We start from the raw sequence: 27,928 nt of genomic DNA on the forward strand, positions 1-27,928 counted from the left end.
GTCAAAATAGATGTGGTTGGAATCTGTGTATAATCTTGGCCCTACCCATCCTTATTGTTAGATGAAGATGATGTTAAGTGTGATGATGGTGATGATAATCATTATGCTGAAGCGTACAGATTTTTTGCATGGGGTTGTTAGTAAGTGCTGTTCTAGTTTATCTCCTTCAATAGCTATGTTTATGATTTCAGTTCTATTACAGTTTAGAAATTCCTCTGAAATATGACAAACATCTTTGAGCCCTTTTAGGTACCTGTGCTCTAATTCTTTGCTGATATTTGAATTATACTTTATGCACCAATTTTTTCAATGAAAAAAAGATCATTACCTACATAATGAAATTTGGTTTTCATCCACTTGTTACATCTGGATCAATTTTATGGTAAGACTGACCTAAACTCCATTTTAAAAAGGTGTCAAAGTATCACAGCTGTTATTACATTTCACTTTTTAAGAGTTGATTGCATGGACTCTTAAGGTCTCTTTAATTGCTTTGTATATTACCAATATGTTGATCTCTGTGATGATTTTTTTGTAGTTTACAAGAAGACAAAAGGCTCCTGCAACGGGAGTATGAGAGAATCCCCAAGCAAGGTGTAAGTATGAAATATACTTCACTAAGAGAACAGTAGATTCTCCACTGAGTGGTCTGTGCAGGTGCTCCACTCAGGGGTGTCATGTCCTGGCACCAGAGATCAGAACGCTTTTAGAGAAGTGTCCCCTCCCCTGTGCTGTGCATGCACACTGGCTGTCTCAAGCTGCCGCCACTCTGAGGAGTGCGCTTGTGGCACAGGCCTCCTCAGTTCCTTTTCTACCATCTTCAGCTGAAGACAGATGCAGAGCAGCTCCTCCACGTACCTGAAAGAAATGTCAGAAATCCTTAGTTACCTCATAGGTTTTATAGTTACACCCTTTTATGTTGTTTTTTCTTTAAAAAAAAAACAGCAGCTGCTGTGACACCACAGCAGAGTCTCTCTTTTTTCTCTTCACAATGCCAGGCTCTCCAGCAACAAAGAATTGAGATTCATGTAGGGGTTCTAGGCCCATATCTGATGGGCACACCTCCTGCACAGAATGCCTTGGGCAAACCATAATGCCAACAAGTGCCTCCATTGCCTGGGTATGCTGGCCAGGGCACAGAAAGAAAGGGAAACACGACTAAAGGTGCTACTCTGGCAAAAGTCCCTATCATTCAGGGGCAAGCCAGATCACACATGGGTGCAGCAAAAGCCCTCAAATAGGTTAGCTATATTGCCCTCGCAAAGGCTCCCAAGCAGCCTGTGACCTGCCCATGCTCCTGCCAGGCCCTGTCCCCTTCCCACTGGCCCACACACCCCTCACTGTTTCCCTTTTCTCTCTGCTCAGCCATTCTAACCAAATCCCTGAACCCAAATATAGCAAATGACATTGGGGGAAAAAACACTCTTCCAAAATTTCTTTCAGAAGAAAATGGAGCATGTTCTTCTTTGAGTGATTGCTCATGTGCGTTCCAAGTTGGGTGTGCGCTGGCATAAGCCCAGTTGCTGGAAACTTTCTTCCCTAGCCAGTAGACATAGGGTCGGTGTGGTTCCCCCTGAAGTGGCGCCTGTATGGTGGCCCATATATGCACCACCTGACCCACCCCTCCCAGTTCCTTCTCTCTGCGCTGTTGGTTGCTGGCACTCTCTCATTTCTTGTGTATTCGGCTGGTAGCTTTTACTTGTAAATTAGTTGATAGTGTAAATAGTTGTAAATAGTTTACATAGTTGCCTTTTAGTTGTAAATAGTTTTACTTAACAGTTAGTGAGCCAAGGCAGGACTCTAACTCTTCTCTGTGCTTCAGCACCAGGGGATGCCTGGCTCTCCAGGTTTTAAATGTTATGGAAATGCCCACCGGCCATCACAACAGGGCTAGGTCCGACTCTAGGATCCTGCAAATACTACATTAAGGGCCCGATCCAAAACACAGGTTTATTGATGTACAGAAGTACAGCTCGAGCTGGGTGCCTCCAGGGAGGGACCCCGCCTTGCAGAAACCATTAACAATTATACCCCCACAGTTTGTAACACCGTCCAGGCCCCTGCCCAGAGTCCAATCCCCTAATTTGAGTAGGGGTCTTCACTCTTCCTAATTGGATGGATCCAGGTGCTGGGAAGATGATCTTGCTGTAGACGCCCGATCATCTTCAAGCAATTGTTATCCAAACTCCTTGCATTCCTCTCTCATTGCTGTCTTTTCAAACTCCTTTTCTGCTCATCAAGAGCCAGTTTCTACTGGTTTTGCAGCCGCCTCCCTATTATTCTGCTCACGTCAGCCTGACCTGGGCCTAAGGCTTCAACAAATTTAGTGACTAGTGCTAAGCTAGGAGAACAAAATTTCTTATAACATTTCTTAAAGCACGTATACTTCTTAAAGCATGTATACCAGTGATTCCCCATAACAGTCCCCCCCTTTTTATTTTGTAGGCATCCCTGCCTACCTATACTCTACTTTGCATAAGCATTTTGCGATAACTTTGCATGGAGCGTGTTAACATATTTTGTATAAGCTCTCTGATACATGAAGCCATACAACATAATATCATTAAAACAATAAGCACAGGGAGAAGAGTTTTAACTATCAGGCTGAATAAACTACTTAACCAAGGTGATAGACGCCAACCCGAAAATAAGTCCGAAACCAGTCACCGTTAGGGGCGGCGTAGGCTGTCTGTGCTCCAGCCCGGGCATGGGCCTCGGCCTGAACCACCTCCTTATAGATCTCATTACTCCTATCATTGATATATACACAACATCAGGACCCAATTAGAGCACACACTCCTCCCTGGGAAGCCAAAAGATAGTCTAGAGCCAACCTATTTTGCAGAGAGTAAGTTCTCAGTTGTTGCACTTCCTTGTTTAGTGCCTCTATAGCTGTTCCTAAATCCCTAACAGAGTCCTCCAATTCCAAAACCACTTTTTCTAACACCATCTGTAGCCTGATGGTATATCGGCCTATACATGCCATAGCTGGCCCTGTTAGGAGTGGGATCACCCCCAGGGTAGAACATCCTATAAGTTTCCCTTCTGAGAGGGGATTTTTTGCATTACCATCTAGCGCTTTATTGAGTCTTTGGAGAGTTTCTTCTCGAGTTTCAGTGGGAGCATCCCGTGTGTTTCTGATTTTCCCTATAGGTAGGGAAGAGGTCACATAAAGGTGGGGAACTCCGTGAGCCACGTAACAACTACCAGTCCAATTGGTTGGTAACACCTTATAGGCTTTCTGACCACACACAAAGTAATGGCCTTGTAGGGCCCAATAAGGACTATTCCTTAGGGGCATGCCCTCTGTATTTAATGCAGTCTTTCCGAATAAATTGTACGCTCCCAAAGGGGCTTCCCATCCTCCTGGTTGGCTGCATGTAGAGGAATTTCTGATAGTTCCATTCAAGTTACACTCCCCATAGGGGCCACTACAAATCCACCACTGTCCTGACACCCCTGAGGCATTGACCAGATGACAGGCCACATTCGTTTGACTCCCAATAACAGATGGGTTATTCATAATAACCTCCCCAAAAGGGAATGAATGACCACCCCCACATTGGCGGCCCCCAGCTGATGTCTTAATCCAATACCCCTCAGCCCACTGAGTAATAATACAAGAACTCCTCCCTACAGGACGTGCATACAGATCGGACTGATTCCAGGTAAAACAAAACATTCCTTCAGTTTGCACTGCCACTGAATATTCCCAGTCCTGATATGTAGCTCGCTGTAAGGATTTCTTATCCCAAAAAGGGGAATCTGCTGAGTCTCTATTTCCCAAGCTCTCTGTAGCTGCTAATTCTATCAGTGTCAGGGAGACCTGCCTTAGGGGACAGCCGCCTCCCTATTATTCTGCTCACGTCAGCCTGACCTGGGCCTAAGGCTTCAACAAATTTAGTGACTAGTGCTAAGCTAGGAGAACAAAATTTCTTATAACATTTCTTAAAGCATGTATACCAGTGATTCCCCATAACATTAAACCTGTTCAAAGACCATGGCTACACTTACTAAAAACTTTGAAATGACCATGCTAATGGCCATATCAAAGAATACTAATGAGGCGCTGAAATGAATATTCAGTGCCTCATTAGCATGCCACCGGCTGCAGCACTTCAAAAGTGCTGCAGTTTTCTAGCGTGCAGCTCGTCTACATGGGGGTTCTTTTCAAAAGGATCCTGCCCACATCAAAATCCCCTTATTCCTATCAGCTGAATAAGGAATCAGCTATCAGCTGGATAGGAATAAGAGGTTTCAATGTGGGCAGGGTCCTTTCGGAAAGGACCCCGCGTAGATGAGCCACAGGCAAGCGAACTGTGGCACTTCTAAAGTACCATGGCCGGCGGCATGCTAATTAGCCACTGAATATTCATTTCAGTGCCTCATTAGTATTCTTCGATATGGCCATTAGCATGGTCATTTCAAAGTTTTTAGTAAGTGTAGACATAGCCAAACGGTAGCAAACAAATGCCCAAAAGTGATCCACATAAGACTTGTTTGAGTTGCCTCTATGAGGCACACCTCCAAGAATGGTGCACCATATGCAAGGCCTTCAAGCCTAGAACTCTGAAGGACAGGGTGCAACACTTGAAGGTTTTACTGATGGAGGCAGACTTACAACTGGACATTTCCCCTTCAGGAGCTCAAAGCAGTGCATCGTTGGTGCAGTGCACTCTGGCATCGTTGGTGCCATCAGAAAGCTCCTGACTCCAAGACCAGGACTCGGCACCTAGCACTTCACAGCACCATAGGGATTAATCTTTAGTGCCTCGCAAGAAAAAGAGGCAAGACCGGGGCCAGTCTCATGAGAGGACTAAACATGGACAACCCTCTAAGGCGTCTGCCAGATCACACCATGACTGGGGTCATGAGGTGCGGGCATCAATGCCAGCGCAAGGTGGGAGCTGTGCTCTCCAAGGCGGTCCTCAGTGCTGGAGGCTTTCAGTACAGTGCAGGGTCTCTTACAGATAACAGTGCCGGGACCGACGCCATGCGCCAGGGCTGTGTCCACACTAGCTCAAATCTTTGAAATGGCCATGCAATTGACCATTTTGAAGATTACTAATGAGGCACTGAAATGCATATTCAGCACCTCATTAGCATGCCGCTGGCCACGGCTCTTCGAAATTGCCACTTTTTGCTGCTGCACGGCTCATCCAGACAGGGGTCCTTTTCGAAAGGACCCCAGGAACTTCAAAATCCCCTAATTCCTATGATCAGAAAAGGAAACTTGTCTGGACGAGCCATGCAGCAGTGAAAAGCAGCAATTTCAAAGAGCCATGACTGGTGGCATGCTAATGAGACACTGAATATGCATTTCAGTGCCTCATTAGTAATCTTTGAAATGGCCATTGCAAGGCCATTTTGAATATTTCGGCTAGTGCAGACATAGTCCAGGAGTCCTCATCACCACAGGAGCACGCACCCCAGGCACAGGCACCAGAACAATCGACAGGGGCACCAGCACGGTTCTTGATACCAATTCAGCCCCCGCAAACAGTTACCTCCTTCGGCACCCCATATCACGCGGTACAAGGCACACAGGAGTCGGTGTGCATCCTGGGCCCCTTCGGCATCAGCGTCAACATTGGAGTCAGACTCTTTTTACTCCAGCTCGGCTTGAAGCAGCAGTACGAGGTCTTCTTGGTGCAGTGGACATCAGCACTGGTCTCTTCACCCCACAGCAGGAGATTGGAAGATGCCCTCCCAGGGGTCCCCTCAATGGCCGTTTTGGACCACATGGGGAGTCCACGAGACACCGGGACAGGCTGTGGGACTCCCTACTAGGGTGCCTGGAACTCCCCAGGTGCCAAGGTCAGCACCATCAGCTTCACCGGGGTAATCTTCATGAGAACAGTCTCAGGAGCTGACGGCTCCAGAGATGACCTCAATGACTTCGGCACCAACATTGGCACCAACGTCAGCACCAGCGCAGTCAGCACTGACCCAAATTTGGGCACCTCCCCTGCAGGCACCAGGAACTATGGTGCCATCAGTGTCGGTACTAGCAGGCCTGGTGCCATCCCAGGTGCCGAGCTACTCTAGCATAATGTCACCACAGTACATATTGTTATGGGGCGCTCCACCCCAGGCACTGAGCATGGCACTGCAGACCACGGTGCTGGGGACTCAAGCAGGGGAACTTGAATCCACCATGCTGGCAGTCTCAAAGGGCACCGGGCTGTCATTGTTGTCCTCCCCAGACGAGGCCTTGGCAGAGTCCTTGGCATCCCTAGTAATGGAGGATGGAAGGACATATCAGCAGTTACTGTGAAGGGTGGGCCAGAGCCTGGGCATGCAGGCAGAGGAGGTCAGGGACAAAACAGACCCAGTTACTGACATCCTGTCAGCATCTGGGCCCACTAGGGTTGCACTGCCCATTATTAAGACAACTGCCAACACAGCAAAGACAGTGTGGCAGACCCTGGCCTCAGCCCTACCCGTGGCCAGAAGGAATGAGCACTGGTACTTTGTTCCGCCCAGGGCAACGAACATCTTTTTACTCACCCTTCACCAGACTCCCTGGTTGTGGATGCAACTAACCACAGGGAGAGACAGGGGTTTCAAGGCCCTTCCCCTAAGAACAGAGAGGCCAAACACCTAGACTTGTATGGCAGAAAGGATTATTCAATTGGTGGCCTTCAGTTAAAGATCGCTAATCAGAAGGTTCTAGTTAGAAGACATGCATATAACACAGCCAGCTCCTTATCTTGTTTCTCAGAACTGGTCTCACCAGAGAGCAAGACTGAGTTTAAAGCCATGGTGGATGAGCAGAAGCTCATATCTAGAGCAGCGCTGCAGGCTGCACTAGATGCAGCAGATGCGGCCACAAGGGTCCTGGCCTCTGGTATAGCTATGTGAAAGGGAGCATGGCTGCAGGTCTTGTGGCTCCCCTACAGGGTCCAGCAAACCATACAGGACCTTCGCTTTGAGGGGCCCTCTCTGTTTTCCAAGAAAACAGATAAAAGCTTTCACAGTGTGAAGGACTTGAGGGCCACCCTACATTTGCTGGGCCTGCACACCACTGCAACTCAGAGATGGCATTTTACCCCGAGGCCCCATTTTAGACAATTCCCACAGCAGCACCAGGATACCAGCAGGAGATGGGACCGCTCGAATAGGAAATGTCAGGGCCAACAGACCAAAGGCCAAAGCCACCAAAAACCCCCACCAGGGTCCAAACAACAATTTTGATGGGGCAGTTGGAAGCGACACACTGGCCACTACCTCACTTCCAGCTCAAATTTTATTTTCATCCCACCTATCCGCCTTCTACCATGCCTGGTGAAGCATAACCTTGGACTGGTGGGTCATCTGCACAGTAGAAAGGAGAACGCTATCCGATTTTCTTCATACCCGTCTTCCCACCCTCCCTCCCTATCCCTCTTCAAGGACCCCTCCCATGAGGTGCTGCTGAGTCAGGAGGTAGAGTCCCTTCTGCAATGGGGGGCTATTGAAGAGGTTCCCCAAGAATTTCAGGGGCAGGGGTTCTATTGACATTATTTCCTAATCCCAAAAGCAACAGCAGGGGCTAAGGCCCATTTTGGACCTGCGAAACCTAAACAAATTTGTGAAAAAGATAAGGTTTCATATGATATCCCTGGGCCTAATTATCCCAATGCTGGAATGAGGGAACTGGTTTGCCACTCTCGACTTACTGGATGTGTATTTCCACATAGCAATTTATCCACCCCACAGGAGGTTTCTCTGGTTTGTGGTAGGGAAGGACCATTATCAGTTTACAGTCCTTCCGTTCAGTCTCTCCTCAGCCCCAAGGGTCTTCACCAAATGCATGGCAGTGGTGGCAGCCTTCCTGCGCAGACAAGGGGTGCACGTCTTTCCCCACCTGGACAACTGGCTAATCAGGGGTTGCTCACAGTGCCAGGTGGCGCAGCATGTGCAGATGATACTATAGACGTTTGACACTCTTGGGCTACGTCTACACGTGCAGCCAACATCGAAATAGTCTATTTCAATGAATAACGTCTACACGTCCTCCAGGGCTGGCAACGTCGATGTTCAACTTCGACGTTGCTCAGCCCAACATCGAAATAGGCACAGCGAGGGAACGTCTACACGTCAAAGTAGCACACATCGAAATAGGGATGCCAGGCACAGCTGCAGACAGGGTCACAGGGCGGACTCAACAGCAAGCCGCTCCCTTAAAGGGCCCCTCCCAGACACAGTTGCACTAAACAACACAAGATACACAGAGCTGACAACTGGTTGCAGACCCTGTGCCTGCAGCATAGATCCCCAGCTGCCGCAGAAGCAGCCAGAAGCCCTGGGCTAAGGGCTGCTGCCCACGGTGACCATAGAGCCCCGCAGGGGCTGGAGAGAGAGCATCTCTCAACCCCCCAGCTGATGGCCGCCATGGAGGACCCAGCAATTTTGACGTTGCGGGACGCGGATCGTCTACACGGTCCCTACTTCGACGTTGAACGTCGAAGTAGGGCGCTATTCCTATCTCCTCATGAGGTTAGCGACTTCGACGTCTCGCCGCCTAAAATCGAAGTTGGTGCCACTACTTCGAAGTAGCGTGCACATGTAGACGCAGCTCATGTCTCATAGTAAACAAGGCAAAGTCAGTGCTGACCCCTGCTCAAGTTATGGAATTTGTAGGCACGCTACTGGATGTGAGGTAAGCCAGGGCCTTCCTGCCTCAAAGCAGGTTTCAAGCTATGGCATCTTGCATCCATAGACTGATCAAGTTCCCCACCACGACAACCAGAGGCTGCCTCAGGTTGTTGAGCCACATGGCAGCATGCACATTCATAGTCCAGCATGCCAGGTTACGAATGCATCCCTTCCATTTGTGGCTCACCTCAGTGTACCGGCCTGTCATGGACAACATAGACAAATTAGTGATAGTCCCTCCACAAGTGCTATTCACACTACCCTGGTGGCTGGACACTCGGTCGGTCTGCACAGGAGTGCCCTTCAACTCCCCTCAACCCTCTCTCTCCCTCGTCACAGATGCCTTGAACTTGGTCTGGGGGGGTGCTTTTGGGGGAGCGCCAAACTCAGGCCCTGTGGAGCAAGGACGATGCTCAGCTCCACATAAATGTTCAGTAGCTCAGAGCCATTCAGCTAGCATGTGAAGTGTTTCAGAGCAACTTAAAGGGGCAGTGTGTTGCAGTCAGCACAGACAATACCACAGCGATGTATTATATAAACAAACAAGGGGGTGTACACTCCTCTCCCCTGTGTCATGAGGCCCTCACACTCTGGGAGTTCTGCATCCAGCACCAGATTCTCCTGAAAGCATTTTACCTGCCGGGAGCTCACAACTCCCTGGCGTACTGTATCAGCAACTCCTTCATGGACCATGAGTGGTCATTGCATTGGGAAGTGCTGCATTGAATTTTCCAGAAGTGGGGATGTCCCCAGGTGGACCTCTTTGCCACCCATCTCAGCATGAAGTGGCAGACGTTCTGTTTTTACCAGAATTGAAGCCTGGGCTCCTGGGCAGATGCCTTCAGCATTCACTGGTCAGGTCCTCTGCTGTATGCCTTCCCTCCAGTACCTCTCATCCACCAAACACTACTCAAAATTCAGGCATACTGAGCATCAATCATCCTGGTGGCCCCGGTGTGGGCTCAGCAACACTGTTACTCAACCCTCTTAGAGATGTCTGTCTGTGACCCAATTGTGCTTCCGTTACATGCAGACCTGCCGACACAGGAGGAGGGGAGACTGCAGCACCCCAATCTCCCAGTGCTACATCTCACAGCCTGGAAGCTCGATGGCTGAGGGCAAGTGAGCTCTTGTGCTCGGAACCTGTGAAAGAAGTTTTGTTAAACATCAAGAAGCCCTCCACAAAGGCAACATATGTAGCTAAACAGAAAAAGTTTTCTGTCTGAGCAACTCAAAAGTGGTTATCCCCGGGGCAGACCCCGATACCATTTATTCTGGACTAGTTGTTGTCCGTGAGCCAGGAAGGGTTGTCGCTATCCTTTATAAAAGTGCACTTGGCAGCCATTTCAGCCTTTCACCCTGGGCCGGGGATGTCATCGGTCTTCTCAGACCCTGTGGTTAGAATGGTTCATGAAAGGAATGGAAAGAATGAAATCTCAGGTTTCACCCCCTCTGCCATTGTGGGACCTCAGTCTGGTATTGTCAAAGCTTATGGCGGCCCCTTTCAAACCCCTCACCATCTGCTTCCTCCTATTCCTCAGTTACACTACAACATTCTTGGTGGCCATTACCTTGGCCAGGAGGGTGTCAGAACTAAGGGGTCTGATGGTGGACCCACTCTATATGGTGTTCCAGATGGATAAGGTCAGGTTGAGACCCCATCCGGTGTTCCTGCCAAAGGTGTTCTCCCCCTTTCACATCAATCAGGACATTGCCCTACTGGTGTTTTATCCAAAACCTCATGCCTCTCTTAGAGAGAAGAGTTTACATAGTTTGGATGTTCAGAGGGCGCTGGCCTTCCATATGGACAGGACCAGACCCTTCAGAAAATCTCAACAGCTATTTGTTGCAGTGGCAGACAGGATGAAGGGGCTCCTGGTCTCCTCCTAGCAGATCTTCTCCTGGATAGTGGCCTGTATCAGAGCGTGTTACAAACTGACGGGGCTCCTCCCTCCCCTGATCAGAGCTCACTCTACCAGGGCACAGGCATCCTCTACAGCATACTTGGCCAGAGTCCCTATCCAGGACATCTGCAAGGTGGCCACTTGGTCCTCAATTCACATGTTTACAGCACATTTCGAGTTGATGCAGCATGCATGGGAAGACACTGCGGTGTGCAGTGCTGTCCTACATTCCTTTCGGGGCTCTGACACCTCCTCCTAGGCATTGGCTTGTGTTCACCCAACTTGGAATGCACATGAGCAATCACTCAAAGAAGAAAAGACAGTTACCTGTTTTGTAACTGGTGTTCTTTGAGATGTGTTGCTCTTGTCCCTTCCAAAACCCTCCTGTCTTCTCCTCTGTTGGAGTAGCCTGCAAGAAGGAACTGAGCAGGGGGACGGGTCAAGCAGAGCATATATTGGTCTCCATACAGGTGCCGCTCCAGGGGGCGCCACACCGACCCTCTGGCTGCTGACTAGGGCAAAAAGCTTCTGGCAATGAGGCATGCACCAGCATGCACCCAACTTGGAATGGGCATGAGCAACACATCTCAAAGAACACCAACTACAGAACAGGTAACTATCTTTTTTCTACTGCATGCCAGATAGGGAAGATTGAACTTGCAGAAGGTACTTAATTTAAAACACTAAAGTTGGGAATAAAAATGTCAAGTCACAGGTTTTTTTTGACATATCCTGAAAGTTGTCAGAGATTTATTTGCAAAAACTTTGCAGTAGGGGCAGGTCAGTTGTCCTGATAAATACAACAGTAAATATTATAGAATACACGATGCAGTACTCTGTTTTACATCTCCTTCCTCATCATTTTGTGTTTTAAATATACCATTTAGACTTCATAAATTAATCATTCCAGATTACTACATATTTAAACTCAGTGAAACAAAGACATTATTTTAAATTAACCAGTCAGAGCAGTTTAGTTTGTTCATAATGAAGTTATTGTTCTTTGAAAATGGGAAAAGTAATTTATTTTGTGTGATTTTCAGAACAAGACACATTTATGAAGTTTCATTATATGTTTATATTAAATCATGTTTCCAAAGATTTTAGGCACATCAAAGGATTTTATATCTGAGTAAGATTCTGACTTAGGTGAAAAATTCTCTTAAGAATAGTTCATCAAATAGTCAGATGTAAAATGGAAACTCTTTGTCCACCTATCTGGAAGAAAAATAATATTGTCCATTAGAAAAGATGAAAGAAGAGAAGGGGTGAATAGAAAAGACAGGAAGACTTTGGAAGCTACCTTTAGTGCTACAGTAATTAATATTAAAATATGTATTTTAGATAACGGTGTTCTTTAGAAGAATTTTTTTAAAAACTATGTCTGAAGATTGAAACATTTAAGGCAAAAGCTGAATACTCAGAGGCTATAGTTACATTGACCTGAAAGGCAGGCAGCAGTATGCAAACAGCGGTCTTGAAAATGCAAATAGCCACTCAATTGCGTATTCACTAGCTGGCAGAAAAAAAGCAGTGTAAATGTGGCTCTAGTGGTGAAACCACCACCTTTGTCTTATGCCTGGAAAAAATCAGGCATAAGAGGCTGCTGACGAGGGGCGGGGGGTGTTTCACCACCAAAACCACATTTCCACTGCATTTTTTCTGCCATCAGCAGCCTCTGCCCGTGAGTGAATATGCAAATGAGTGTCCATTTGCATTTTCAAGATTGCCCATTTGCATACTGCTGCCAGCAGTTCAGGTCAGTGTAACCATAACCAGATTGTGTATCTAAATATCTATGCAAGGATTTTTTAGCAAAGTGATTTTTATTAACTTCAGTCACAAACTAATGAAATATTTAAAAGCTAATGTTAAGCTAAAGTTCCTGCAGATGTAGTAATGCAGAACTTTTTTGGTCAGTAAACAGGGTTGACACGTGCCTGTTAAATGGTTTTATTATTACTAAAATGCCTCTTTCACAAGTTCAGTGTTATGCAGGCAGGTTGAAAGGCTTTCACTTTTAAGGTAACAAATCCACTTTAAGGGAAGAGTCACAGCTTTCCAAGTAACAGAGAGGAAGCCGTGCTAGTCTATACACTATCAAAACAAAAAGCAGTCAAGTAGCACTTTAAAGACTAGCAAAATAGTTTATTAGGTGAGCTTTCATGGGACAGACCCACTTCTTCAGACCATAGCCAGACCAGAACAGACTCAATATTTAAGACACAGAGAGCCAAAAACAGTAAGCAAGGAGGACAAATCAGAAAAAGATAATCAAGGTGAGCAAATCAGAGAGTGGATGGGTGGGGGGGAAGGTCAAGAATTAGACTGAGCCAAGTATGCAGAGGAGCCCCTATAGTGACTCAGAAAGTTCCCATCACGATTCCAAGCTGCAACAGCCTGCTGTGGCAGCCTTATAAATGGTCAGAACAGTAATAGGAAGAAAGAAAGTAGTTGACTGCTAAGACCCAGGGGAGGCATTGCCTCCCTTTGCCTCTTATGCCAGCAGCCCATGCTTAAGGTATGAACAACATGCCTCAGGTGGCATGTGACCATGATTCATTTCTGAATTTGGTCTACTGGTTAGATCAACAGCTTCTCCACCCTGGCCCAGATACTGACAGGGAGTGCAATGTAGTAACCAGCATAAGCCAGTTAAAGGACTGTAAGGCTACGTCTACACGTGCAGCCAACATCGAAATAGGCTATTTCGATGAATAACGTCTACACGTCCTCCAGGGCCGGCAACGTCGATGTTCAACTTCGACGTTGCTCAGCCCAACATCGAAATAGGCACAGCGAGGGAACGTCTACACGTCAAAGTAGCACACATCGAAATAGGGATGCCAGGCACAGCTGCAGACAGGGTCACAGGGCGGACTCAACAGCAAGCCGCTCCCTTAAAGGGCCCCTCCCAGACACAGTTGCACTAAACAACACAAGATACACAGAGCTGACAACTGGTTGCAGACCCTGTGCCTGCAGCATAGATCCCCAGCTGCCGCAGAAGCAGCCAGAAGCCCTGGGCTAAGGGCTGCTGCCCACGGTGACCATAGAGCCCCGCAGGGGCTGGAGAGAGAGCATCTCTCAACCCCCCAGCTGATGGCCACCATGGAGGACCCAGCAATTTCGACGTTGCGGGACGCGGATCGTCTACACGGTCCCTACTTCGACGTTGAACGTCGAAGTAGGGCGCTATTCCTATCTCCTCATGAGGTTAGCGACTTCGACGTCTCGCCGCCTAACGTCGAAGTTAACTTCGAAATAGCGCCCGACACGTGTAGACGCAACGGGCGCTATTTCAAAGTTGGTGCCACTACTTCGAAGTAGCGTGCACGTGTAGACGCAGCTTAAGAGTTTTACTGGAATTTTCTAGGCTTTTACTTTTACTTTTAGTTTGCCAGTTTGAAAACTAATTGGTAGTAGCCAAAATTTATACTTCCTTGTCAGAGTTGAGACATGATGATGGAAACAGTGTAGGGTACTAAATCTGTTCTGTGGGTGAATAGAGGCCTTATGAGCTACCAAGTCAAGCCATGTAAAGAAATTAATTATCAGAATGGGAAGACACGAGGCAATATATATGTACATGAGAAAATATCATTATATTTATTTAACATTTGCAATTCCACTTACAACAAAATATAAAAGAATATTAGTGAAAATATGAGAGAACCAAAGAGTTTCAGGAGTTTTGGTAACCATGAAACAGGAAAACTAAACTCATGTGAATATCCAAAAATAACAAAGTAATGCACCACTCATTCAGTTTTTTCAGTCTTTTAAAGAAAAAATACACATCTCTGATGAAAATCCATCAATTATTAAACAAACAATACAATAATTGGAAAAATTATAAGCAATTAGTGCACTTTCCTGCCAAACCAATACAAATTTGAGATACCTGAACTTTCACTTTACTTTTAAAGGAGACAGAAAAGAAAATTAAAGTGCTGAAAGAAAATTGTGAAGAGTTACGTAAAGAAACCATCCAAAGGAAAATGGAAATTAAAGCGCTGAAGGAGGATGTGACAGCCAAGCAAAAGCTGATGTTAAGAGAACAAAAAGAAGTGGAGGAACTTCTAGAGCAGCAGAACAATTTAAAAGTAACATGAGAGTGCTTATAGAAGTGTGTATGTGTGCATGTGCACATTCAGGGAAACAGTGAATATTCTGAATACTGTGCTGTCATTCGAATATGTATTACAATCAGCAGGTATAACATCACACAATGCAGCATTAGTCAGTAGCCATGAATGCTGCTGCTGCTGCTGCTGCTGTATCACTCCCATACATAGCTCTCTGGGAAATTTTAGATAGTATACCAAGCAGCTTTCCTAATGGTCAGAACTTCTAGGCTAATTTCAGGTACATCTCGAAGTAATATTAATGGAAAAGACAGAACACAGTAGCACTTCTGTGAACTATAATTGCGCAAGTCAGAATTTTCATTCAGTGTTTTTTGATGGAAAATGTAGTTTCTGCAAAATGTTCTACAGGAAATTTTAAATTTTACTGAAAAGTTTTGATTTTTTCCATCAGGAAAATTCAAAATGAAATCAACAACATTTAATAAACACACACACATACACACACAGAGGTATATGTTACTCTCCTAGGTCTCAGGACACAAACACACAGACACAGACAATCTAGGACAGGTAAAATTCCGGAGATATGGATCAGTTAAAGGTTTGAAATCAGATATTTCATGAGCCAGAATTGCAGTAAATAGCTATAGCAATTAAGAAGGACACTCAGCACTTACTTCCAGACCTGTCAGATCTTGAAATATTGGACCTTAACAATGTGAAATTTACATGGATAGAAAAGGTATGTCAATTAATTTTTAGTCTTTTGTGGCTTTCTCATGCTACATCTATACAGCAGCCCTAGTCAAAATAAGTTATTCCGGAATAGCTATCCAGAAGTAACTATTTCAAAATAATTTATTTCAGAAATAGCATTTGTGTAGTGTAGATGACAGCTACATTATTTTGAAATAACTGATGTTATTTCGAAATAACTTTTCTGTGTAGCCATAGCCTCAGATTTCTACATCTATGCTGGGATCCTGCTCAGCCAGATTTGCCATAAAAATCAGAGCTGTATTTTCTGGTGCTTCTTGATACAGGAAATCTAGGCCTATATATTCATAATCCAGGTTACATAATTAATGACTTTTTGGTAACAGTTTCACTAGTCAGTATAAAAATAGCAGCTGTATTCTTTTGGAGACAAATTCATAATACTTGAAAACACACATTTCTGTTCTGAGTCATATTAACAGTTCAAAGAAAATGTTTTCTGCAAGTATGTGAAATTTAGAACCTATTGGTCTAACATTTATGTTTTATTACTAGGATGAACTAGTCCACATCCATGCTATTCCTGTGCAGCTTGGAAAAGAAATGGACAAGATAAAACGCAAATCACTGTATGTTTTTAAATGTACCCAACTAAAATATTTTATTTGATATTTATTATGTGATTTCTCAGTAATATCTCAGTGTAGAAGCAACTAATAAAATTTAAATTCTGGTGCAAAATTCTGATCAGTGCAGATAAAGTGTGCCCATTATCTACTTAATGAGCAATGTCCAGCTAACTAAATCAAACAGTATAGCACCAGCAGGAAAACATATCGTAGACCTGAAAACAGCAATAAAGATGTTTTGGAATAAACTTTAGTCACAAGCCATTAAAACAGCTATTGATACTGCATAGGAAGATGACTGACATCAGATATTATACAGATCTTACCTGATACCCCAAAGAATTTTTTTTCAGATGGGAAACATACTAAAGATCTAAGCTGATGATATAATCTAACACATAGCACATCTAAATGCATGCCAGTCCTCAGCTTCAGAACATTAGCATAGCACCACTGGCTGCAGTAGAACTACATCAGTTTTCACCAGCTAAGGATCTGACCTATGTTGCAAAATTACTCTAGCATTACCACATTTTCTTGGAGCGTGTATTTAGTTACAGTTATTTGATCCCAGTCTTTCTATTCAAATTATTTGGTCTTCTAATGGTTTAAATAGTCTAAATAATATCCACTCATCATCTGTTATGATTTCCTCATGATTCCTTGACAGACTTCTTTTTGGAGTCAATGGCAGGTTTCTCTGTTTCTGCGTTGGGCACAGTAAAGTATGAGGTATACTGGTCAAAGAAAAGCATACTTGTGTGAAATGCAACCAGTTGCAGTTTGATGACCCTTTCTGAAAACACCTGGTGGCCAAGTTGCTGCCCTAAGTTAGCTTTCTTTGCACTTTGTTAACATATGGTATTATGCTGAATTGTATTCTATCTCCTGACTTCTTAACCAAAAATTATTTTTCTGCTGTTGCCTTTTTGCAAATAATTCCTTGCCCCTGCTGTTATTTAATTTAAAGAGCATATATCCATTTTCTTGTTTTTCTTTCCTATTTTTGTGTGTCTAGTTATCTGATTTCTTTGTACAAAACTGATTTCACATGCATAATGCCAAGCTGTTTTTTGGGGCATAGCTATACATTTGGGAATGGCTTACTGCAAAAATACATTTGAACCTAAATCCTACCTTGTGCTGTCATGGTGCTCAAATGAAAGAATTGGAGATAGAGACCAAAAGGGAGAACTGCCCACTGAAACAAGTAATCAAGAGTGGGTGATCTGAAGTCTGGGGCCGTGTCAATCCTCCAGTCAATTGGCATGCTGTCAGTAGGTGTTAGCTAAGGGCACATGATGCCTTAGTTCAGAGGAACAGCAAAATGTGCTTCAAAATACTATCCCCATAACTGTAAGGTCTCCTGTCCTGGCCAACAGAACAGTTGTAGCAGACAACATGCAGAGCAATAGTTCTATGTCTACTCACTGCAGCAGGAATGATAGCATTTGGTCTACATTTTGAAAGCTGGATCTAGTTTTACAGATGTGATATTATACTATTTTAAAATGTGTTCTCAGAGATGCTGAGAAGCAGAAGAAAATTCTCATTGACCATGTTCAGGAGTTAAATGATGCTATTAAAAAAATGGAAAAAAAGAGCGCAGAAATATTGGAAGAAAAAGAAGATGTAATGAAGGAATTGGATGGAAAACGAGCTTTGCTTGAAAGTAAAGAGCGAGAATTCAACCATTTGACAAAGTTACTAGAAATGAGCAAAGAGAATGAAGCAACAGCCCTGGCAGACAGGTCAGAAGAGAAGGCATGAGCCATGTACTCAGAAATGATATGAGTGCACACCAGTCTATTATGAACTATCCTTTTCTTGATTAGTACTTTAAATATTTTTATTATCCACTTCATGAAATCACATCATTGAACAATACCCTAATTTCACCATGGATGTATATAATTTCTGTTTATTGACTCACATGGGTAATCAAAACTTAATGTTCTCACACAAGAGAAAAATACAATAAGGGAGCAATCCAAAGCCCACTAAACTCAATGGAATTGTTCATTGAATCAGTGGACAGTAAATCAGGCCCAAAATGAAAATCCACAAAACTGAGGCTGGGGAGTCAGTTCTCCACTGTGCCTAAAGCAAAGATGGATTTCAATAGAGATGGGTGCTGACCAGGACCCATTTGTGACTCCCTGATTCTCTTTGTCCTACTCCAGATTAACTTACAGTAGAGAAGGAAAGCTTTAAGTTATACTGCCTCCAGAAGACCTGTCTCCAGCAGAAAATTGGACACACCTCCACCCCTCAATTCACCTCTGCTGACATGGTCAGCACCTGACTCACCTCCTCCTGTCCCCTGACATCCTCCCTCCCCATTTACATGGGCCAGCACAGCTTTGGTGGAGGAGGCAGCAACAGTAGCTGGCAAAGCTGGCATAGGAGGTGACAGATCCACCTCCACCAGGTTTACATCAGCCAGAAATTGACAGTATCACCAGCCAGAAGTATTCAAACACCTCAACCGTGTCTACACTTGGCCAAAATTTCGAAAGGGCCATGCTAATGGCCAAATAGAAGAATGTTAATGAGGTGCTGAAATGAATATTCAGTGCCTCATTAGCATGCTGCCGGCTGCCGCACTTCAAAAGTGCTGCGTTTCGATCATGCACAGCTCATCTACACAGGTCCCTTTCAGAAAGGACTCTGCAAACATCAAAATCCTCTTCTTCCTATCAGCTAATGAACTTCCAGAGAAGTGCTTGAAAGCATGATCAGCATGAGCTTCAATGGGTCAGAACAAAAAAAAATGCTATTTTAAAATTATATGGTTTGGAGCAGGGCATGACTTGAGGGCTGTGTCTACACTTGGCCAAAATTTCGAAAGGGCCATGCGAATAGCCAAATCAGAGAATGCTAATGAGGCACTGAAATGAATATTCAGCACCTCATTAGCATGCTGCCGGCCACGGCACTTTGAAAGTGCTGTGTTTCGATCACACTTAGCTCATCTACACGGGGCCCTTTTCAAAAGGACCCTGCAAACATCGGCATCCCCTTATTCCTATCAGATTGTCACAAATGTGTCCATTCTCCCAAAACATAATGACTGTGTCTACACTGGGGGGTACTGTCAACAGAAGTGCAGTGTAGACACTTCTGTCAACAGAGGGGGCTTACAGTTGCCCAGCAGCCCTGTTTGCAGAGCGGTCATTCCACTTTCTGTCTGTCAACAGATACTTCTAGTGTAGACATAGCCAATAGCTGTGTCTACACTACAAAGTTCCGTCTACAGAAGAGGCCTTTTCTTGACAAAACAAGGGAATGTCCACACTACAAATGCATCCTGTCTAGAATCTGTCAGCAAAACTCAGCCTTTTTCCTGGCAGAGTTATGTCTTGAAAGTTTGAGACATAGCACCTCTGCAGACAGATTCTGTTGACAGAAAAATTGTGTAGACACTCTGGGGGGCCCTCTGTTGACAGAAAGGGCTTCAAGTTCACCAGGCTGCCCTGTTTGCAGATCTTCCAGTTGGCTGTTGTGTCGATAGAAGACTGGGCAGCATGGCCACTCTCTGTCAACAGAGGGTGTTGATTGGGGGAGCCAGTACTAGGTGTGGAGGTGTTCTGTAGACAGAGGTTCTGTTGGCAAAACTCTGTGAACAGTAACTTCTGTAGCCAAAAAATTTGTAGTGTAGACCCAGCTAAAAAATGAAATCCTGGGTCCAATGAAATCTGTTTCTCAAAGTGAGAATTAAAATATATTTTAAATATCCAAAGAAGTCTAAATTATGTTCATTTGTAAATGTCCATTTTTCAATTCCTCCAACCTTCTTTAATATGAGATGCAAACAGAAAGGGCAGAAGGTTTATCACTATAAGTAAGGCCGACAGAACCTCTGTCTACAGAACACAGAGAGAGGCCATACTTCCCAGCCTTCTGTCAACACAACAGCCAACTGGAAGATCTGCAAACAGGTCAGCCTGGTGACCTTGAAGCCCTCTCTGTCAACAGAGGGCCCCCCAGAGTGTCTACACAATTTTTCTGTCAACAGAATCTGTCTGCAGAGGTGCTGTGTCTCAAACTTTCAAGACATAACTCTGTCAGGAAAACGGCTGCGTTTTGTTGACAGATTCTAGACAGGATGCATTTGTAGTGTGGATGTTCCCTTGTTTTGTCAAGAAAGGCCTCTTCTGTAGACAGCATTTTGTAGTGTAGACATGGCTATTGGCTTTGTCTACACTAAAAGTATCTGTTGACAGACAGAAAGTGGAATGGCAGCTCTGTGAGCAGTACTGCTGGGCAACCGGGAAGCCCTCTCTGTCGACAGAAGTGGCTACACTGTTCTTCTGTCAACAGTACTCTCCAGTGTAGACACAGCCATTATGTTTTAGGTGAATGGACATAAGTTTGTGACAAGACATTTTTTTCTATTTTATTTTGCTGCTCAGCTGCCATAATGCTTTTCCAAACTCATTGCAAAGTTGTCGTTTGTTTGCATACATCTGTTGGACAGGTATTCACTTCCTGAAATTTTCTATGTCTCGTTATAGGGCTCTTCTGGAAATTGGTTTACATAACTGTCTCTTGGAGAAGCAAAAACAGCATGATAATCTGATTCACAAACAAAGAGAGAAAGATAGAGATCTGAGAAATTTAAAAAAGATGGAAATGCAATTGAAAATCGCTTATGATTCCTTGGAACAAATTAAATCACTGCATGAAAGGCTCACGTTAGAGGTCTGTATGCAAACTACTGATGACAAGAATTAAAAATAATGCTGTAGAAAATCAAATTACATAAACTTTTTAAATGGTTGCACAGAAATAAAAGTAAGACAACGTTTTAAATGTCTATGTACAGAATACAGTGTGTTGATAACATTTGTATTCAGAGTTCTTGTTTTCATAAGAACTATAGCTGTTAGGCTGTATGAGTATTTGTTCTCTGCATGATACCCACAAGCTGCAAAACACTTTATAGCCATGAAAAAATATAGTCTCTTTACCCAGAAAACCTTGCTAACTAGGAAGACAACATACAAATACAATACAGGGAAAGGTTAAGGAGCAACATGACGCCATGTAAACTAACAACAGACTGTTACACACATCTGGTAGTTCCACCTTACACTGGAATCTTTACTGAAGAGCAAATAAGCTTTGTAGGCTGTTTGAGGAGGTGGGTATTGGGAGGATGGAGGAGGCCTTGTTGTGGGTTTAAAGGCATAGAATATAACCTTTGAGGTGCTATAAGAATTATTATCCCCACTCATGAGAGGGCAAAACAGATGTGTGGTTTTCTCAAAGTCACAGAAGAAATTAGTGACGGCCATGACTAGAACTCAGGATTACATGGCTCCCAGTTCATTAGGCAAATCACTAAAGCACAGTTCCCTTTATGTTGTGCAGGTTTATTATGGCCACTTCTATACTACAGCAGTCCTTTGAAAGAAGTTCTTCTTGAAGATCTCTTCAGAAAAAACTTCTTTCAAAAGATCCCATCCACACACAAAAAAGCAGATTGAAAAAATAGATCTGCTTTTTCGATCGAGAGTGTCCACACAGCCCCTGCTCTTTCAAAAGAATGGGCCAGGAATCGAAAAATCTGGACCATGAGGACTGCTCTTTTGAATAAGGGGCCTCCAGGGCATCTACATGGTTTTTTTTTCTAAAAGAATCTTTTGGAAAAAGGCACTCTTCTTCATTTGGGAGAGGAAGAGGGACACTGGAAAAAGTACTGCATTCTTCCAATTTAATATTGAAAGAACCCATTTTGTGTGTAGACGCTCCGTGGGATTTTTTGAAAGAGCCCCGGCTTTTTCAAAAAAACTCACTAGTGTAGACAGAGCCTATATGTTACATAGTAACAGTGAGGTAGCCGTGTTAGTCTGTACCCCAACAAAAGTATACTGTAAATCAATTTCTTTCTTTCTTTGTTTTAACCTGATTCCAAGAAATTGGCACCATTTCATGTATAGTATTAGCAAAAAGTTTTCTCCCCTTTGTTTCCTTCATTTACACTCCCAACTACATCTCTGTTTATTTCCTCCCTCTTCCTCTTTTTCTCCCTATCCACTGTCCTTATGGCTTGCTTTGTCTTCTTTTCATAGTTGTGCCTTCTGGCACTCTTCCCCATGTAATAAGAACAGAGTCATTTACCTTGTCTACCAAGCACCCTCTTTCTCCTCTTTCAATCCATTCCTGAAAAAAATTCCACTGCTCCCAAGGAATCCACCTATCCTTTTCTCACTAGTTGTTCCCAGCTCTCCATTTCCTGAAACGTTGCATGGTGTCTTGTGTTAGCTTTGTTTTAGTTGCCTGTGGAAGAGCAAAATTCTAATTTCCGCTTGACAAACAATTATTTTTGACAGGATAATAAAATGTCATCTTCATAAAACGCCATTCAGCAGATATGTTGGGCCTGGTACAATTTTATTACAATTTTGTCTGGCTGTTGTACGCTTTGGGGAGCAGAAAAAGTCTTATTCTATGTTTATAAAGTGATGTTTAAATTTCCAAAGCTGAAACTATTAATAATTTTACTTCTTCTATCCCACTCACTAACACAAAAACAGAAAGTCATTTTCTTCTGAATTCACCTCACTGCTTCTTACTCATCCTGTGACACAATCCAAGTGGGAAGAAATGCACGCAATGTTGTTGTTTTTCAAACAAGGATTATGCAAGACACAAATTTCAGACTCAGCTTATTTCAAGTATTGCTTACTGGGCTGATGAATAGTCCTCCAGTGACAGTAACGGCATTAGCCAGCTAACTCTTAGTAAGCTTCTGCCTGGCATGAGATACCAGGAATGAGACTTCTTAGGGTTGCCAGGTGTCCACTTTTCAACCAGAGCACCCTGTCAAAAATTGAACTTGGTGGCGCCAAGCAGCACTACCAGCTGGACCATTAAAAGTCCAGTCTGTGGTCTGTCGGAGGCCTGGTGCTAAGACAGGCTCCCTACCTGTCCTGGCTCCATGAGGCTTCCAGAATCAGCCACTAGGTCCATGAGGCCACTAAGGACGTGGGCAGTCCTTCTCTCTGCCCCCTGAGTAATTGGTCCATAGTAAGAGTTGCCAGGACCTCACACCCCGAACCTCCTCCCACACCCCAACCCCAGGGCCAAGTCCCCTCCCACATCCAAACCTCCAATAAGCCAACACACTGACCCATCCTGAGCCCTCTTCTGCACACAAAAACCCTCATCCCCAGCCTACCCCCCAGCCTGTACCCCCAGCCAGAGCCTTCACTACTTCTATACTCCTGCACCCCAAGCCCTTCATTCCTGGATCCACTGCAAAACCTACACCTTCAGCTGGTGCCCTCAACCCCCTCCTGCATCCCAACTCCCTGCCCCAGACCCATGAAAATGGTGGGGTTGAAGGGAGAATGAACAATGATCCCAGGCTGTGGGGCTTCATAACCATTCTTCCTCTTCCTCCAAGCATAGTCCTTGTCCCTGCTCCTCTCACTCCCTCCCTGATCTTGAAAACTACAAATGCACTATCTGTGGCACTTGGAAGCTCTGGGAGGGTGGTTGAGGAGTTGGGGGCCAAGTGCAGGGCCCCAGCTTTTCTCCATGAGTGCTCCAGACAAAGAGCAGAGATCCCAGATCACAAATGTTGCCAAATGAGGGAAATCCAGACAATAGCTGTCCAACCTGTACATCTTTTCAAGTTCTTACTTGGAAGATGTAATACAAGTTCAATCTTTATTTAGTATTATTCCTATTTAAAGTTTCACAATAATTGCTCCCTAGCAAAAATAACATGATTTAATGCTGATGTGTTTTCCCCAGAATTTCTCCCCTATCTAAATTTACATGCCAAATGCAGAGCCAACAAATTTGTGGAATAAGGAAACAACGTGAACACTTGTATTAAATTTGTTTCTAATTAATAAGTAGTGAAAGGCCATCTATTGTGAAAGACAACAGCCTTGGTTCTCTGCAGTAAGGGTTGCCAACTTTGGTTGGATGAATTTTTTTAGCAAAGTACTCCATTTAGGAAGGAACATTCAGTTTCACATATACAAAATGAGAAGTGACCATCTAGGAAGGAGTACGGCAAAAAGGGATTTAGGGGTTATAATGGACCACAAGCTAAATATGCAAAAAAAAAGCAAATAAAAAAGCAAATATGGGATGCATTAACAGGAGTCTTATGAGCAAGACATGAAAAGTACTTCGTCTACTCTGCTTTGATTAGACCCCAATTGGAGTATAGTGTCCATTTGTGGACACCACATTTCAAGACAGATGTGGAGAATTTAGAGAAGGTCCAGAGAACAGCAACAAAAATGATTATATGTCTAGAAAACATGACTTATGAGTGGCCTGAAACAATTCGGCTTGCTTAGTTTGGAAAAGAGAAGATTGAGTGGGGACATGACAGCAGTTTTCAAGTACAGGCTGAATTTCTCTAATCCGTAACTCTCTCGTCCAGCAAAATCCATAATCTGGCATGATTTTAGTTCGCTGGACAACCACTTACCACGAGTGTGGCTAAGTTTCCATGGTCCCCTAAAGTTTTTTAACAGCCACCAGTGCTGGCTCTTCATATTCTGTGCTGTTATTTAGCTGTAGTTTACACTTAAATTTCTTCTAAGAGCCCAGTAAGCAGTGGAAATTTTGGTAATGTGCTAGACAATATTGACCTCCTGTCGATAAATTCTTGGAAAATTCTCTCGTCCAGCACTGGTCAGGTCCTGAAGTAGCCGGGTGAGAGAGGTTCAACCTGCACCATAAAGGGTGTTAAAGGAGGAGAGAGTAAAATTGTTCTCCTTGACTTCTGATGATAGGACAAGAAGCAATGGGCTTAAATTGCAGCAAGGGAGGTTTAGGTTGGACATTAAAAAACTTCCGAACTATTAAAATAGTTAAACACTGAGGCTGTGTCTACATGTGCCGCTTCTTCAGGAAGTGGCATGGTAATGAGCTATCTGAAAGATGCTAATGAGGCTTGGATTCAAATTTTCCATGCCTCATTAGCATATCGGCATGTGGTTCGGAGTCTGGAAGAAGCTGTTCTGGACTCCAAGGTACACATGCAGATGCACAGCCTGCAGGGATCTTCTGGAAGGAAACCCTCCTTCCGGAAGCCCCTTCTTCTCCAAAATTCGCCCCCAGAAGGAGGGTTTCCTTCTGGAAGATCCCTGAAGGCCACGAGTCTGCACGTGTACTTTGGAGTCCGGAAGAGCTTCTTCCAGACTCCGAACCACATGCTGATATGCTAATGAGGCATGGAAGATTTGCATCCAGGCCTCATTAGCATCTTCTGGATAGCTCATTACCGTGCCCCTTCAGAAAGAAGTGGCACGTGTAGACATAGCTTGAAATAAATTGCCTAGGGAAGTTGTGGAATCTCTGTCACTGGATGTATTTAAGACCAGGTTAGATAAATATCTACCTGCCATGATCTAGGTTGTGCTTGGTCCTGGCATGAGGGCAAGAAACCGGACTTGCTGACCTCTCAAGGTCTCTTCCAGTTCTAGTATTCTATGATTCTGTGATAATTCTTGGAGATTTCATCACATGACAGAACCATTACTAAATGTGATATTTTCATTTAGTCATCAAAGCAGAATCACATATTAAAGTGTGATGAAACACTGATCCTTAAGAGCAGCACTACTGACCCACGTAAGTTTTTGTGAAGTTTAGGATTTATGGTAAATGTTTTACAATGAAAATTAGAGAAAATAACTTTTAATGTTATTATTTATTTGTTATTTATATTACCATTGTGTCAAGGAACCATGGTGATGGATCAATATCCCATTGTGCTATGCATTGCACAGAGAATTAAAAGCCAGTCCCTGCCCCAAAGCACTTACAATCTATCTAGCTGCTTAAAAGATATGTCTTCTCTCATATCATTTTGCTTGTTTGATTTGTGTTTGTAGGTAGATGCTGTCCCTAAAGATGATGGGACATTGTTGGAAAGAAGAAAAGAGCTTCAAAACGAAGTTGAAACAAATAAAAGAAATCTGGCTCAGGAGGTGAACAGCTCTCCTTCCTTATGTTTCTTACTACAGCAACTAGCTTTCAGACTAGAAAATAAGTGCTGTTTACAAAAAAAAAATTGCTGAGCATTTCTAGTTGTAGGTGTCCAGTGAAATAATGCAACGGGCTCTTTTTTATTTTAAAATGCTGTACGGGTATTTGCCATGTTTTTAAAATATATTTTTGTTCTCAATATTGTTTTGGAAGCATGGAAGAGAAATATGCTCCTTAATTAAAATGTTCTTCTCTCCATTATAGTGATTTGACCTTATTAAAGCAAACACAATGCTACAATCATGTTGCTTGCCACCATTTGCCACACTGGCAAAAGTATTAGTGCATGCTGGGAAAATCTACATGGCTGCCTTAATACCTCAGTTGCTGGTTTTGTCTGAAAGTATTGGTGTGCTAGCAGTATAATGGTGAATTCACTAGAGGTTCTAGATTGTGTTTTTCAGATGCAGATCTCATGATCTCTTATCCACATAGGATTCCTTTTAGTTGTCTGCCAACTTCGGAATTCATTAGCATCACGGTTTATGGGCATCTTGAGCTGTCTTGAAAGCTTGTTTGTTTGGGCTGCTCCATTGTTCTCGCTTTCTTATTTCCATGCTCAATAATCTAATGGTGGATAGGCTAGAAATGTTCCACTTTACACATAATACGCATTTTAGCATAATACTGTAGGGTATCATGGATAGGATGTAGGACAGGCCAGAAATGTCCCACATACACATAATACACATTATTGTAAGGTATTAGTTGTGGGTCTGTCAGCTGTGATTTTTTTAATGAAGCCCAAAATTCTTACAGGGATTTTGAATATATAAGCAAAACTACTATTCACAAATAATACAAATAATAAATGTTAAAGTGAACTTTGGTTTTACTTTAGAAAATAACAACAGATATTGAGGCCCATATGTTAGAACAATGTATTGCTGAAGAAGATCAACTTTTTAAAGAACAGGAACACTGCAGAGATGAATTAGCCAGGCTTGCACGTCTGACTCAGATGAAGGCTGATGAGAGGGAACAGAAATCTAAGGACTTTTTAAAATCCCAGGTAAAAACTTCTGGCTCATCTAATTGGAAAACTGTTCTTGAGTATATTAGATTACATTACCTTATCAATAGAGTGATCGCTCAGCATAGACTGCTCCCAGAACCCTTGAGAATTCTTTCATGATATTATGTTACTCTAATGACACTTTTTGTAATAGTGTAATAACAGTACATCAAAAAGTCACTATGCCAAAATGCAACCTGATGACATTTTACATGTGCCACCTGATCTCAGGAGTCACAACTGGCCTTTAAAATGGCCTTCAAAAGAAGAACAAGCTATAAAACAATAGAAAAGAATCTAGACACCTCAGTCTAAAAGTTCAGCTCATGGTTTAGTCAGGTGTCTCTACCAGAACGGTGCTCAGACTTCCAATCTGCTCCCTTTGATGTTAATCTCCTTGGCCATGTGCATGTGCTCTCTTTGGACAACAGTGTAGATCCTGCAGTTAGCCAACACTGCAGACCTCTGAGAGCACCCAAGAACCACAAATCAAGAGAGGTGCGAAGGCACTGGAGCCAGGTTCATTGTCGTTGATATATGGTCTCCAACACCCTCATGAGTCTCCAGTATGACTCAACATTGATACATGCATACACTGTGACAATGGACGCGACTCAGTTGACGGCAACGGGGAGCCATCATCCCCTAGGTCGCTGGACACAGCCCCTGTTACACACACTTTTATACACAGGTATAGACAAGGTACATGTCCAGGTACAACCCCCTTATTGTAACGTATTGACACCCCTTAATGTAGCTAGATCTACCCATTAACTTGGGGGATAATGGTCGTACTATCAAAACAACACTATCCATCATGCTATCATTATGACTTGTTCCTGAACTTGGGTCAGAGTATACCTGGTGATAAGCTGTTATCTATGGGGAGGCTATGAGGAGTGCATA

General features: G+C 43.7%; 1 protein-coding gene across 1 annotated transcript in view; it reads left to right on the forward strand.

The window, feature by feature from the left end:
- The window catches only part of CCDC146 (coiled-coil domain containing 146), a 176,596-nt gene that overhangs the window by 117,968 nt on the left and 30,700 nt on the right, over window positions 1–27,928 (forward strand). Inside the window, exons 5-11 of the mRNA XM_075017091.1 lie at window positions 539–596; window positions 14,474–14,650; window positions 15,908–15,981; window positions 17,505–17,732; window positions 20,499–20,685; window positions 25,854–25,949; window positions 26,849–27,019. Of these exons, the coding sequence (XP_074873192.1) occupies window positions 539–596; window positions 14,474–14,650; window positions 15,908–15,981; window positions 17,505–17,732; window positions 20,499–20,685; window positions 25,854–25,949; window positions 26,849–27,019 (991 nt within the window). The remainder of the gene's footprint in view (window positions 1–538; window positions 597–14,473; window positions 14,651–15,907; window positions 15,982–17,504; window positions 17,733–20,498; window positions 20,686–25,853; window positions 25,950–26,848; window positions 27,020–27,928) is intronic.

Source organism: Carettochelys insculpta, chromosome 1 (genome assembly GCF_033958435.1).
Source record: "Carettochelys insculpta isolate YL-2023 chromosome 1, ASM3395843v1, whole genome shotgun sequence".
Lineage (NCBI taxonomy): Eukaryota > Metazoa > Chordata > Testudines > Carettochelyidae > Carettochelys > Carettochelys insculpta.